The sequence below is a fragment of the Gopherus flavomarginatus genome, chromosome 1, assembly GCF_025201925.1.
Source record: "Gopherus flavomarginatus isolate rGopFla2 chromosome 1, rGopFla2.mat.asm, whole genome shotgun sequence".
NCBI lineage: Eukaryota > Metazoa > Chordata > Testudines > Testudinidae > Gopherus > Gopherus flavomarginatus.
Window position 1 is genome coordinate 339,163,670 of NC_066617.1, and position 16,341 is coordinate 339,180,010.

General features: G+C 42.2%; 1 protein-coding gene across 2 annotated transcripts in view; it reads right to left on the reverse strand.

Annotated features, from left to right (window-relative positions):
* Window positions 1–16,341, reverse strand: part of DYNC2H1 (dynein cytoplasmic 2 heavy chain 1) — a 421,699-nt gene that overhangs the window by 89,068 nt on the left and 316,290 nt on the right. For both annotated transcript variants that reach the window (XM_050927645.1, XM_050927637.1), the window contains exon 83: window positions 5,207–5,323. In XM_050927645.1, coding sequence (XP_050783602.1) covers window positions 5,207–5,323 — 117 coding nt within the window. The remainder of the gene's footprint in view (window positions 1–5,206; window positions 5,324–16,341) is intronic.

Sequence of the window (16,341 nt, forward strand, 5' to 3'; positions counted from 1 at the left end):
AGATGTAAGAACATGGGCCTTTAGAGAAATATGGGATAGTTTAATACAGGGGTCTCAAATACATGGCGCGCATGCAGCCTCAGAGATATTTGCTGCGGCTGCCAATCTCCCCTCACCTGCCATCCTCGCTTCCCCCGCAGCATGCCGCGTCCCCGCAACTTTGCCTACCTCCAGGCGCTTCCCAACTCCAAATAGCTGTTTGGCGGCACTTTGCACTTTCCAGAAGGGAGGGGGGAGGAGCGGGGAGCCACTTGCTCAGGGGAGGAGGCGGAGAAGAGGTGAGGCAGGAGTGGGAATTTGGGGAAGGGGTTAGAATAGGGGCAGGGAGGAGGCAGAGCTGGGAGGAGACTTTGGGGAAGTGGTTGGAATGGGGATGGGGAAGGAGGGGAAGAGGTGGGGCAGGGACGGGGTCTCATGGAAGGGGTGGAGTGGGGTGGGGCCATAGCAGCAGGGGTGGGGGGTCAGCGATGTAGCCCTCGGGCCAATGTACTAGTTCTCATGTGGCCCTCATGGTCATTTGAGTTTGAGATCCCTGGTTTAATACAACTGGTCATTTCATTACCCTAATTAAATTATGCTACGTGTGTTGTCAGTAGAACTATCCAGAAGATCTATCACTCTTTTGAATTATGGATACACACTGAACACATATGAGCATACAGACAGAAACAGTACACACACCAAAAATCTTTTCTCTAGTGTTTGGGGTGTCAAGAAAATCCTAGATTGTTTGGCAAACAGTGTTTATTTCTGTTCCATTAAACATAATTTTCAACTGCTAGCCAGACAAAAATAAAGAGTAATTTACCAGATAAGTGATGAAGACTGCTGTGATAAACTCGGGACAGACAGCTGCAAAGGGTGGGGTATAAAACAGTCTCAGAGGGTTAAAAGGCCCTCCTCCCTATCAACTGAGGAGGGGTAACTACAGGTCAATCAGGTTCAGCTGAGAAGGGGTTACCAGAGAATCAGTTAGGATCAGCTGAGAGGGAGTTACCTGAGGTCAGTTAGGATCAGCTGATTCCAACTAAGGGCTGCCTGAGACCTTTTTAAACCCTCCCCTGTTGGGAGAAGGAGAGAGAGAAGGAGTCCTGCTGCCAGTAGGTTAGGAGCAGGAAGACAGTGAGCCTCACCAGGAGGGGAGGCTGCATTCCCTCCCATAAGGGAGAAAAACAAGCTAAAAAGACTGATGGAGAGAAGGAATGGACTTCCTCTGTGCCACCAAGAGGGACTATTTTACCCAAGCCTGTCTTGCCAAGGCTAAAAGCAGCTGAGACTGGTGGGACTGAGAAGGTGCCTTGTCAAACTGCCTAGTAAGTAGCCTCTCTTTTGGCCTAACTGGGGAAAAACTGGTCAAGACACTTACTGGAGTATCCTCTTTTGCTCCCTTAGACTGTTCCATGTAGGTCAAACCTTGTATTGCAAGTTGGTGCATAAGTAATGTTATGCATAAGGGAAATAGCATACAATTTCCTTGGCTGTCATTTACTTTCAATTACTTTAAAAAAATAAAAAAGCATTTTAAAAAAGCTGTATTAGTGCATTTCACATTAGCATGAAACTGAAATTGTAGCCTTCATTCATCTAAGTAGACTTTACTTAAATGAGTATTCCACAGATGTCAGTGGGGTGCAGGCAGTGTGCAGAGCCCCTGTGGCTGCTCCAGTGCCTAGGACTGGACATGCCAGCTGCTTCCAGTAGCTGTGCAGCACCACCAGGCAGGGAGCTGCCTTACCCCCACTGTGCCACCGACCGGACTTTTAGCGGTTGAAAAACGGACACTTGGCAACCCTAATTCAAACACAGAACCATCACAAAATACACATATGTACAATTCATAATAAACACAGTCAAATGCAAAAACTTTACACCTACCCCAGCCAAATAACATTATGTGATTAAAAGACATAGGTGTAGTTTGAAAATCCAAAAGAAAAGAGGATATTATAGTTAAGATTTTGCATTCAATGCTGTTGCCAGGAATTGGATGTATGTGTTTTGAGTAATTCTATTTAAGAACTGAAAGTGACTTTATTGTGCAATTGCAAAGTCTGAATGAGTTTTGGTGGCAAAAAATCATAGAATCCTAGAAAAACACAGCAGGAAGGGACCTCAGATCACCTAGTCCAGCCCCTGGTGCTGAGGCTGCTGAAGACAATCCCTGTCAGGTGTTGTCTCCAGTGATGGGGATTCCACAACTTCCCTTGGAAGCCTATTGCAATTCTTAACTAACTTTATAGTTAGAATGATTTTACTAATATCTAACCTAAATCTCCCTATCTGAAGATTAAGCCATTTATTTCTTGTTCTGCTTTCACTGGACATGGAAAACAACAGATCACTCTCTTTATAACTGTCCCTAAGATATCTGAAGACTGTTACTGGGTCCCCCCAGTCATATCAGGAAAAGCTTTTTCACTAGAAGGGTGGTGAAGCACTGGAATGGGTTACCTAGGGAGGTGGCAGAATTTCCTTCCTTAGAGGTATTTAAGGCCAGGCTTCACAAAGCCCTGGCTGGGATGATTTAGTTGGGAATTGGTCATGCTTTGAGTAGGGAGTTCGACTAGATGACCTCCTGAGGTCCCTTCCAACCCTGATATTCTATGATCTTTTCTCAAGACTAAAACATGCCCGAGTACCCTGAAATGGACAAACTACTCCACTGATATCTCACCAGGGCAGAGAGAAGTGGGATAATTGCTTTCCATGTCTTACATAAAAGACTCCTGTTAATACACCCCAGAATGATATTACCCTTTTTCACAATTGCATCCCATTGTTGATTGGCTCATATTCAATTTGTGATCCATCCAGATTCTCTTCAAAAGTACTATCACCTAGCCATCCCCTGTTGTAGTGGTGCATTTGATTTGTCCTTCCTAACTGTAGTACTTTGCACTTGTTTTTATTGAATTTCATCTTGTTGATTTCTGATCAGTTCTCTAATTTATCAAGGTCCTTTTTCCATTTTAATCCTGTCCTTAAAAGTGCTTGCTCCCTCTCAGCTTGGTGTCATCTGTAAATTTAATAAGCATATTCTCCACTTCATTATCCAAGTCATTAATGAAAATGATTAAACGTATCAGACCCAGGACAGATCCCTGCAGCACCTCACTAGATACATCCTCCCAGTTTGAAAGTAAGCCATGATTAACGAGTATGGCCTTTCAATCAGTTGTACTCCCACTTTATAGGAATTTCATCTAGATCACATTTTTTCTAGTTTGCTTATGAGAATGTCATGTGGGACTGTATCAAGCCTTTCTGAAATCAATACATATCTCATCTACTGTGTCCCCCATCCAATAACTTGTCCAAGAAGGATGTGGTGATTATCAGGGTCACCATTACTAAGTCACTTTCCCCCTGCAGCCTCCAGTGAGAGGGAGTCTTGATAGTGCTTAACTGAGTGTCAAATCCCTGACACCTCCGGTTTACTCACCACCCAAAATATCTCCTCAAGCCTATGCCAGCCCTTACATTTTCCTGCTGGTTAGCCATAGGTGCATTCCAGCCTCAGAGCCCCTTTGAAGCATTCCCCCGCCCCCCCGTGATATCCAGCCCCATCACCGGCTACTCACAACAACCATTCTTCGTAAGTATCAACCTTTTGAGTTTTATTCTGCTAACCAAACCATTATTAGTAGAGGTTTGTCTGTCTCTCAGCATTCTTGCACTTGATTTTTCACTCTAGCAGGTAGGTAGGGGTGTATGTATATGTGTAATGTATGTGCTGGAGTATGGGTGACTAGAACCCACAGAACTTATCTGAGAACAGTATCTATAAAATAATTCCTCAAGTACTTAAAACAGCCCTAGGTTAAACAATTTTGCTGTCTAAAAGATCATACACAGAGGTATTTCATGGATTAGGGGTTGCATGTTTAGTCCTGGGACATGATTTAGAATACAGTATGAATACTAAATGATAAGATTTGCTGTAAATTTGAACTGGAGTATCTTTCAAGACAACTGTGTTAACTTACAATTAAGATTCCCAAGATATTGATCAAGTATTTGAGAAAAATATATACCTTAATATAAACATGACTAAAAAAAGCCCTCCAGTATGAAAAAGTTAGAAGGTGCTATGCTAAAATATACAAAAACACTGTTAATTGTTCATGTGTCATGTAAATATTAAACAATAATGTAAAATTTTATCTATTTATTTCACTGTTATGTGTATAGTGTTTTGAGAATACATTTTTGAATATAACATACTGTATATGTAAATGATTTTTTAAGACTTTTGAAACTAAGAAAAATCCTTTCCCTCCCCTAGAGTGATCACAACAATTTTCACATAGTCATACCTAGTATCACAATTAATTCAAATATTACAGTGTGTGGTATTGAGGTGATTTGCCAGTTTCATGCAAAAGAGCACTGTGTATAATGTTGATACATTTGAAGGCAATACAGATCTATGGCCACATTCATCAGTATGCTCTTGCTTGCTCAGGCTGATTGTGCTGAAACCCCATTTTAGCTGGCCAGCTAACCCATGTTTATAGCTTCTGCACTTCAGGTGTGATTCAAAATAGTCAGAGTATACTGATGAATCTGGCCCCTAATCTTTTCCCAGATTATAGAAATAAAGCAAGTTAAAACAGATCTAGATGATAACGTTATTTACAACTTCAATTATGAATTTTTTTAAAAAAATTACTAATTCCTTACAGGAACTACAGTTCTGTACTTTGGGAATATTGCACAAAAAATCAATGTCAGTGCTCTACAAGGATCTCATTTAGATACATCTCAGATAAATTTTAATAATTATACCTTAAAGAATTTGAGACACATCGGGGATAAGAGTGGGCAAGAGTTGCACAAAGAGTCAGTGGTTTTTAAATTATAATTGCAATGTTTTAAAATCTAAAGTAATCTCTGTTAGATGCCACAGAAAATGAGCAGATGGAGTTTGAGACTTACACATTTTACTGTAAGTTTCAAAGCCCCATAGGAGATCTGATTCACAAGCTTTGGGACTATGCAGTCACATCAGTATGATGTGAAGATGATTAACATCCTGAATGTGGACTTTATCCCTAATCCAACTGTATGTATTCCTCATGATACTACTTATTTCAAATACATTTTACATTATTGTTGTAGTGTCCCATTATTAAAAAACATATATCCTAAAAAACATGTACTTCTGAAGAGAAATAGCAGTCTTTTTAACAAGCTATTTTCTTACCTGATTAAGTTTCTTCCATAAGTTGAGAACAGGAGAAAGCTCATTAGACCAGATTTCTCTGTCAAATTTGCAGCCAGCAGTTACTGATCTGCTCAAGATTCGAAGCTGTGAAATGACCTGAAAAACGAGAAGATAATGTAAGGGGAAGGCCATATATATGTAAATCTTGAACAGGATTAGAAATAAGAGAAATAAACAAACTTCCTCCTTTATAAAAATACAACACAGAAGCAAATGAACTGAAATTTGTCCAGACTATAATTCTGGGTACAATTAATTGTTAATATTTTGATCTAAGCCAAACAACTCATCCCTAGACACAGTTCTGCTAACTATTTGAGCCCTATTCGCTAAAAAAAATCTTGACATTGTCCTTACCTCCGTCACATTCCTAGTGTCCAGTTATAAACTTATACACTAATGAGGTTTGTAATTAAAGTTTTTTTCCTAAAATATACAACAAGGTTCAAAATCCTGACCTTAACAAAGCTCTGTCTGTACAAATGAAGGCAGAACTCTTAGGTATGCACATCTCTGAACGGACATAAAGTCAATTCAAACTCATTTATTCTTATTTCACAGTTGAACTATGTTTACTTAGCTACCCACGCCTGCTCAAACTATTCTCCATTTTTTTAAGGAAAGAGAAAAATAAAAATGTTTATGATAATATGGATGATGAACTGGCGTTATAATTTAGCACAGGAACAATGTAATGGAGCTCTGGGAATTTCAGCCTTAGTCCTTCTGTGTTTGTAAATATCCAGGGTGAACTCTTGGCCCTACTGAAGTCAATAGCAGAACACCCATGAATGTCAGTGGGGCCAATATTTCATCCCAACATTCAGGATTCTTCACTTTTACAGCACAGCTGCTGAATTCCCTTTCAAGATGTTTCTGTAATTAATCTTCCTCGATGGCAATGCAGTATGCCTCTGACACTACACGTAAGGTAACAGTTTTGCTGAATATGCCAATTGATCTTCTGTTGATATATTAGTTTAGACAGTCAATTCCTTTATTGTTTTCAAATCATGTGATTCTTGTTTTGTTTGACTTCGAAGAACTAACGTTTGTAATAAAAAGTACATTAATCTTTCAAGAGGACTGGACTATTTAAGTGTTAAACATTCACAATCATGCACTTGAAGTCAAGTTGTTTCTGCATTTTTGATTGATTTTCTAATCTTGAAAAATGTGTAATGATGCAGTGTTTCATTTTCTTTTGTTTCCCTGATAAATTATTTTCATTTACTTTGGTTGAACCAAAACATCAGCATCTAATTTATCAGACTTTCTACAGCATGAGGTATCATTAATTGGTAGAGCATGGAAGTGTTATTTTAACTTTTAAAATATTGACTATCATTTATTCTTGTTTTAAATTTGCCAAACATGACAGAAAATGACTAAGAACTTCAGAGAAACATACACAAAATGTTTTTAATTAGGCTAAAAAAGGCTTTAAATTTGTGAAATATTCACCATGTTATTTAATGTTAATGTTTTATTTCCTCAACAAAATTTGAAGTAAATCGAAACAACATATTATCTTTTTGGACTGTACAGTAGAGAGCATAAATGAGGAAAAACTGTTTTTGTTTCACTATTACCTTGATAAGGAATTGTAACACTACAAAGTCCTAAGGAACATTGTTATCTGACTTGGGTCAGAGAATGTCACAATAAAATACATTGGTCCTGATCCTGCATCTTACAGTGGAAAGGAGACTTTTACTCAGGCACAGAGGTCTGCCTGCGAAAAGCACACTACAGTGCTCACCTCTTACTGATTGCCTACAGGTAATACTTACATTTAATCAAGCCATTTCTTCTATCTGAAAAAGTACAGAACTGAAAACTATCATTTTGTTCTTAATTCCTTTTTAACTGAAATTATCAATGTTTTCAAATTCAAGGAGTATGTACCTAACCAAGAAAAATGTAATTAAATATTCTTAAATTGTCTGTTCCTAGTTTTCATCACTTCCATCTTTACAGAAACTCCCTATTTTTGTCAATTTGCTTCCTTAATGTTGACAAGAGATTATTTTATTTTGCTACTATGATTTCCATTTAAATCATTCTCTAGTCTTTTAACACCAACACCCTTAAAAGATGCTTTGGAATGCCTAGTTAATTTTATTATAACAGAAAAGATTCTTGTTTAACTCAGCCAAACTGATTTTTTTCTGACTACAGTAAAGGATGTTTTATCTGGCATGTTGGGGGAACGTGCAGAAAGAATAGCAAATATGGCAGGCGACCAGCATAGTTTAACAGAGAAATCTTCGATGAGCTTAAACTCAAAAAGGAAGCTTACAAGAAGTGGAAACTTAGAGAGATGACAAGGGAGTAATATAAAAATATTGCTCAGGCATGCAGGGGTGTAATCAGGAAGGCAAAAGCACAATTGGAGTTGTAGCTAGCACGGGATGTGAAGGGTAACAAGAAGGGTTTCTACAGGTATGTTAGCAACAAGAAGGTCAGGGAAAGTGTGGGACCCTTACTGAACAGCAGTGGCAACCTAGTGATAGATGATGTAGAAAAAGCTGAAGTACTCAATGTTTAGTTTTTGCCTCGGTCTTCACAGACGAGGTCAGCTCCCAAACTGCTGCACTGGGCAGCACAGTATGGGGAGGAAGTGAGCAGTCAACAGTGGTGAAAAAAGGATTATTTAGAAAAGCTGGACATGCACAAGTCCATGGGTCCAGATCTAATGCATCTGAGGGCGCTGACAGAGTATGGCTGATGTGATTGCAGAACCATTGGCCATTATCTTTGAAAATTCGTGGTGATCAGGAAAGGTTCCAGATGACTGGAAAAAGGCAAATATAGTGCCCATCTGTGAAAAAGGGAAGAATCAGAATCCAGGGTACTACAGACTGGTCAGCCTCACCTCAGTCCCTGGAAAAATCATGGAGAAGGTCCTCAAGGAATCCATTTTGAAACACTTAAAGGAGATGAAGGTGATCAGGAACAGTCAGCATGGATTCACCAAGGGCAAGTCATGCATGATCAACCTGATTGCCTTCAATGATGAGATAACTGGCTCTGTGGATATGGGGAAAGCGGTGGACGTGATATATCTTGACTTTAGCAAAGCTTTTGATATGATATCCCACAGTATTCTTGCCAGCAAGTTAAAAAAGTATGAATTGGATGAATGGACTATAAGGTAGATAGAAAGCTCAATGTCTAGTTAGTAGGAGCACTGCCAGCAGATTGAGGGAAGTGATTATTCCCCTCTATTCGGCACTGGTGAGGCCACATCTGGAGCATTGCGTCCAGTTTTGGGCCCCCCACTACAGAAAGGATGCGGACAAACTGGAGAGAGTCCAGCGGAGGGCAACAAAAATGATTAGGGGGCTGGAGCACATGACTTACAAGGAGAGGCTGAGGGAACTGGTCTTATTTAGTCTGCAGAAGAGAAGAATGAGGGGGGATTTGATAGCAGCCTTCAACTACTTGAAGGGGGGTTCCAAAGAGGATGGAGCTAGGCTGTACGCAGTGGTGGCAGATGAAGGAACAAGGAGCAATGGTCTCAAGTCACAGTGGGGGAGTTCTAGGTTGGATATTAAGAAAAACTATTTCACTAGGAGGGTGGTGAAGCAGTGGAATGGGTTACCTAAGGCGGTGGTGGAATCTTCATTCTTAGAGGTTTTTAAGGCCCAGCTTGACAAAGCCCTGGCTGGGATGATTTAGTTGGGGTTGTTTCTGCTTTCAGCAGGGGGCTGGACTAGATGACTTCCTGAGGGGTCTCCTCTTCTATGAATGGGGGTTGCTGTTAAGTGAAATTTCAGTTAACTAGGATGGAGGGAGTTTGGGTGCAGGAGGGGGCTTGGGGCAGCAGGTTGAGGAACAGGAGGGGGTGTGGGGTGCCAGATCTGGGGGGGGGGGGTCTCACTCCTGACTCCCCACAAGCAGTGACCTGTCCCAGCTGCTTCTAGGCGGAGGTGTGGCAGGCGGCTCTGCATGCTGCTCCCCCACCCCATGTGCTAGCTCCACAGCTCCCATTGGCTGGGAACCATGGCCAATGAGAGCTGTGGGGGCAGTGCTTGTGAGTGGAGGCAGCGTGCAGAGCTACCTGTTGTGTTTTCACCTAGGAGCAGCTGGGACAGGTCACTGCTTGCTGGGAGCTGCCCGAGGTGAATGCCCTCAGGATCCGGCATCCCACACTCCTTCCCATGCCTCAACCCGCTGCCCCAAGTCCCCTCCCACACCCAGATTCTCTCCCAGAGCCCACATGCCACACCCCCTCCCATGCCCCAATCCCCTGCTGGCCCTGCGCCAAACGGACTATGAACTGGAATTTCAATGAAGATCTTAAATGCTGGTTTATAGAGCTTTCTGGTTGGTGAAGTGCCAGACAAATGAGCTTTTACTCTATAATCTTTTGATCATAGTGGGTTTACAGTGTGTGTTGCTCATGTCATTCTGAACACATACAAACATTCTGATACTGAATAAAGTTCATAACCATAATTTTCTGCCTTCCAGCTATAATTTGCTCTAGTTATAATTCTCATTCTATAATTTGTTTTTCTTTGGCTGTCTCAGAGCATGTGCAACGAACCAAAAAAAAAAATTGTCAAATTCACTTTTAACCTGACAGTTCAGGTAGCACTTTGTATGAGCGTTGCATACTTTTTCTTCAAAGTTGCACAGACGTGATTGTTTTGTTAACGTGACTGACAAAATAAAATGTTTTCTTGTAATTCAAATAATTTGATTAATATAAATGTTCAACATCAACTATTTGGGGAAATAGTTGCTAACCTGTTCTGTTACTATTATCATTCAAGACGTTGCACATGCGCATTCCACTTCAAGTGTGTGTGTGCCCAGTGCACTTCCTTCAGAGATTTTTTCCTTAGCAGTATCCAATGGAGGTGGCACATGCGTCCTCTGCTGTGCAATGGTATAAAGAGGAGAGCCACTTCTGAGCCCCCTTGCTTCTTTCTTACTGGACCGACTGCAATACAGAGGGGATGGAGGCTGGGGCATGGAATGGGCATGTGTAACACATCTCGAAGAACAACTGTTATGGCACAAGTTAGTAACTGTTCTTTCTTCTTCCAGTGAGTGCACATGCCCATTCTACTTGAGGTGACTCAAAAGCAATTCAATCTGGAGGTGGGACTGGTGTTTGAATAATGACTGAAGGCCTGAATGTCCAAATCTGGCATCAGCTCTAGACTGCTGAGAAATGGCATATTGAGAAACAAAAGTATGTACTGAAAACCAAATTACAACTCTACAAATATCCAGTATAGGAACTAGAGATAGAAAGGCTGCATGTGAGCTCGCTTAACATGCGAGCGCTCTGTGCACTGGAATTACATTGACCATGTCATAGCAAAACATATACCTGAGGAAATCCATGATGTTGCAGACAGGATGAAGAGCCTTCCAGTCTCATCTCAAACAGCTGTGAGGAGGACCTAAACAGTTCAGTCCCATCGAAATAAAATGCTTATGCTCTTCTAACAACCTATGTGTAGCCTCTCCTCATCCTTATGAGCATGACGCTTAGAGAAGAAAGTTAGTAACTACAATGCCTGATTGATATGGAAGTGAGAAATTTTGGATCAGGGTGTAGTTGTAACTTATCCTTACAGAAGACTGTATAAAGCAGGTCAGATACCAGAGCTCTCAATTCTCCTACTCTCCTTGCAAAGGTAATAACCTTTTTTTTTTGTGGCAATCTTAACTGAAAGATGAAGCAACAAACAGATAAACCACTGGTTGAAAGGGTCGATCCATGAGCTTTGCTAACACCAGGTTTAAGTCCCAAGGGGAAATAGGATTCTCTACTTGGGTATATAACTGGTCCAGACCCTTCAAAAACCTCAGTGACATGGGATTGGATTATCAATTGGAGGGTGGAAGGCAGAAATAGTGGCTAGGTGCATCCTGATGGAGCTAATGGCAAAATGGCCTCCCCAACACATAGAAGATCATTGCTGTGTTGTCCATAAGAACTAGTAAATTCTTTCCCTTTTCATAGATTCTAAGGCCAGAAGGGACCATTATGATCATCTAGTCTGACCTCCAGTATAACCAAGCCATAGAAGATCATAATGGTCCCTTGATGTGGGGGAGGAAAGTGTGATAAATTAGATGAATGGCTTTCAATTATCTTACATTTATGTGGAGAACTAAATTCTAGACAGATCAGAGATCTTAAGTCTGCAGAGTTCCTCGGTGGGCTATCCAACCTTAGGTGGAAGCATCTGTAACCAGAGTCAAAGTAAGTTGTAGAGGAAGAAAAGGAACACCCACTCCTAGATTGGATGGTTCCATCCACCAGTCCAAAGAGACTAGGACTTCCGTGGGCACTTAAACCAACATAATCAGAGGATGATGAATCAGGGACTACACCAAGCTCCGTCATCTCTGCAGCTTCCTAGTTGCTGCCTGGCATGCAGAACCACGTATGTACACGAGGTCACATGACATAGCATATAATTGCTTCAGTCTTCTGTCATGCTAGGATGGGACTTCAGAGCTGATGAAATAGCCAGCATTGTCTAGAACCTGGTTTTCAGAATGATTGTCCAGCTTCTGTAGCATCTAAGACTGCTTCTATAAACCCTATTCTCTGAACACATAAGAGGATAAACTTTCCCTCACTGATTAGCAATCCCAGTGAGCTGAAAGTGGACTGTATCTTAGCCACATTGGATAAAAACTGGCTCTTGGATTGGACTCTCACCAGGGCCGGCTCTACAGTTTTTACCGCCCCAAGCAGTGTGCCGAATTGCCGGCGGGGGCAATCCATGTGCCCTTAGGGCAGCAGGCGTGTTTCCGTGGTGGCGACAATTCGGCGGCAGCTTCTATGCTTAGCTGAAGCCGCCGCGGACAGCTAAACATAGAAGCCGCCGCGGACAGCTAAACATAGAAGCTGCCGCAGAATTGCCCCCACCGCAGAAACGCGCCTGCCGCCCTAAGGGCACACGGACTGCCCCCCCCCTGCCCGCGGCAGCAATTTGGTGCGCTGCTTGGGGGCAAAACAACAGGGACTGCTGCCTCTTGCAGATTGCCACACCAAGCACCATCTTGGAATGCTGGTGACTGGAGCTGGCCCTGACTCTCACCAACTGGTCATCCAGGTACAGAAACACTTCACATCTGATTTCCTCAGGAACACAGCCACCACTGCCATGCATTTTGTAAAAACATATGGGGCCACAGAAAGGCCAAATGGCAGGACTGCAAACTGACAGTGAGATTGGTTGACCATAAATCCAAGGAATCTCCTATGTCTTTTATGTATTGCCACATGGAAGTATGTGTCCTCCAAGTCAAGGGCAGCATATCAATCAACAGGATCCAGGAAAGGGATAATTGAAACCAGAGTGACCATGCAAAGCTTTATTTTCTTTATGTATTTGTTCAGCTCTTGCAGGTCTAGTTTGAATCTGAGACTTCCTCATTTCCTTTTAGAATTAGGAAGTAACATGAATAAAACTCATTTCCCCTGTGTAAAAGAGAAACTTCTTCTATGGCTCCCAACAGACGGAGAGATTGTACCTCCCAAAGGAGAATCTCCTCATGAGTGGTCCCTAAGAACAGATGTGGAAAGGAGATATGGAGGGGTTAGAAATAAACTGGAGTGTATCCCAATTCCACCGTGCTTAAGACCCACTGTCTGTAGTGAAATGGGTCCAATAATGTAGCAAATCAGCTAGGTGGTTAGAAAAAATATATAGGAAAAGTTGGCAAACTGCTAAGCTGTCCTTGACAAGAATGTCAAAATGACTGGTGTTCCCAAGCTGCCTGGACAAGTTTGCAATGGAAGAAAAAGCAGGCAGAGATGGTCTCCTCCTATAACTTTCCCCTTCCTCCTAGATTGGTCCTGCTGGTGAGGCACCAAGAAAGCATAATGGTGGGATCAATGTGAATGAAACTGCTGCTTCTTTGGGAGAGGACTGTAAATACCCAAAGACTTCAGCATAGCCATACTTGGTCTTCTGCAAAATAGTGTGAGTCCTTCAAAAGGGAAATTCTGAATGGTCTCTTGGATCTCCTGAGGAAGATATGATGATTGGAGCCATGACCAACTATGCAATGTAATGGTCAATGCCATGGATCTGGCAGCAGAATTTCAGCATCGAATACAGCATGAAGTAAGGTCCTGGCTACCATACAAAACCCTCAACTACCAGTGCAAGAAACTCTTGTCTGGACTCCTCAGGCAGCAATGCTTGCTGATTAGAAATATGGAGTTGCAGTCCACCTGCAGAATAAATTTTTCTTCCAAGGAGATTGAGCTTCTTTGCATCTTTTGATTTTGCGGTAAATGCCTGCTGACCTACTGCTCTTTTTTTTGTTAACATCTGAACCTTGGGGTGGATATAAAAAAATGTAAAAACTTTGTGAGGGAACATAAGACCTCCATTCAGGTCTTTTAGCTATGGGAGGCAGGGAACATGGTGTTTGCCACCATAATTTTGTGGGCTCCAGAATAGTTTTATTTACGCCAAGTGCCACTCAAGAAGGCTCCACAGATCCCAATATATTAATCAACGTGTGTGAACTCTCCTGAATTACTTCCACTTATATATTTAGGGAGAAAACTACCCTCTCTAGGAAGTCCTGGTAAGCCCTGTAATCTGGGGTGAGGAAATAGCAGACACTACCACCTTGCTTTGCAGCAAGGATGAGGAAGTCAAGGTTGCCTAAAGTGGAGGTTTCCCCAATTTCTCCAAAGGTGGATTCACTGGGGCAGATTGCTCATGTTTGGCACCAAGCTCAGTACCGGGAGCAGCTTCTTGCAGCTTTGTGACACCTACTGGAGACTGTAGAGAGGGGAGGGTGTGCAGAGGATCTGGAGGCAGGAGAAAACCACATGGATTCCAATATGACCATTGATATGGCGCCGGAGCCCAATTACTGCCCGACCCAGGCTCCCTACTAGCCGACTAATACAGATCCTCTGCTGGATATCAACAGTGAAAACCTCTCAGAGGAGGGTGATGGCCTATGTGATGACCAGGACGTAGGAGTCAGCTTCCAGTTCAGACAACCTTAAATTATCTGATGAGAGACGTGTAGCGCCTGGGAGCTGTGACAGGAATCTGGGGAAGTTGGCATCAGAGATTGCCTCTAGAAGGCACTGTATGAGGGGGTACCAGAGTGTCTGGAGATGCCCATGGTATCAGGTGCTGAACTCTAGCATCTGGCAAGTCTGTATTGGTACTGGGAGACATCTCTTGAACCGTCAGCGAAGCAGACACCGAAAGACTCAGCGGATCACATGTTGCGGCATCTGTTGACGACACCAAGAGATTCTCATGCTGCTGCTGAGCCTCAGAGGATGGCACCTCTGACTGGAGCTCCCTTAGAGGTCAGTCTCAATGGTACTACCAGCACTGGAGTTGAGAACTCATCTGAGATGTTATCTGCAGCAGGGCGTGTCTTGGCATTGAACAAACTCTAACTTGCTCCTCACTTTATTTACTGTATGTTGGTGCTAGGGACCTTAATCTCCTGGAGCGGTGCTTCTAACCAAAGTAAAGGTGCTCAGTGTCTGCCCCAAGTGGGAAGGTTGTGAGGGCTGATGCAGGGCGGCCTCTGTAAGAAGATGGTTTAGTCTGACTTCGCTGTCCTTTTTAGTCCCAGACTTGAAGTCCTTGCAGATTTGGCACATGTTCCTGATGTGACCTTCTCTGAGGTACTTTAGGCACCTGGACCACATCAGCTTCTCGTAGTCATCACAAGGTTTGAAGCCTGGGGACCAAGACATATCTCTGGTACCGATCACTGGTACCCAGAATCCAGGGGAACTGAAATGTATGCTATTAGTAAAATACTACACTAAGACTAGGAACTATTAAATAGTTTTTTTCTGTTGTATATATCTGGTACTAAGAGGGAAATACTTGCAGCAGCAAAGCAGCACATTCCCACACCTGGTAATAAGGAACTGAGGGACATTGGGGGGCAGCTCTGCCCTTTATTTATACCATCGCTCGGCAGCAGAGCACTCATGTGCCACCCTGCTGGGTATCACTAAGAGAAAAATCTCTGATGCTAATGCACTTGGCATGTATACACCTGAAATGGAATGGACATATGCAATCATTTGAAGACAAACTAATGTTATGAGGGTCCAGTGTCTGGGTGGTCAAATATTAAAAGGTAGTGGAAGCACTTTCCTATTGTATTATTCATTGCAGTCCAGTTGCAATTTTTGATTATAAAATTTTGATTGCTGAGTTTACCATGCAAAGCATATTCAAAAACTTTCATTTTTTGTTAATTAAAGCAATGATGACTGTTTGTGCCTTATGTATTTTACTGAAGTGCTCGTGAAAACAGACACTATAATACTCTTTTCAAAGGACATATTACTAAAATAAAGTCCATGAACTAAGCAAAGAAAATACATTTTGTACTCCAGTGACCGTTCTGTACTGAAATGGGGCTTAGGTAATTATTTAATAAAATAGTTTGGATATAAGTGGCACCCTGATATAGTTGAAGATGCTTGCAGCACACCATTCAGTCAAGCTTCCCAATACAGGACAGCATTTAAACACATGCTTAATAGGGATAGACTTAAGCCCACGCTTAAATGCCTTCTTCAACCAGGTCCATAATGAATACCATTGTCAGGGCTATAAAAGCCTTTTTACTATTTAGGCCACTATTCTATATTACAACTTATATCAAATATTCATTAAAACAGTGAAAAAAATAATAAAAAACAGTGTTAAATTCCTTAACACAACTTTAAACAGTTAGCCCAGGCTCTCACTTGGGTGTTCCCCAGGGCTTAAATTCAGCCAGAGCTGTTTGAAGCAGAGCTCTGGTAAATATTTTCAAACCCAATGGAGTATTTGTAGCATACCAAAGTGGGGGCTCTGGGAAATATCTGATGAGAATTTAAGCCTTGATGTTACCCCTAACTCCCCACCCTCCTGTCTACACTCAAAAACCTCTAACCCAAATTTAATGGAGTCTTCAACCCACGCTAATTGGCTTGGTTGTTACAGTTTGGGTTCTGTTTTCACTCAGGCTGGTAACCTGCTCTGCAGTGCAGACACAGGCTAAATCACTCAGGCTGACAGTCCTTCTGTCTTCCTGCAATTACCTATGTGCGCGAAAGGACTGATAAGTTCCCCCAT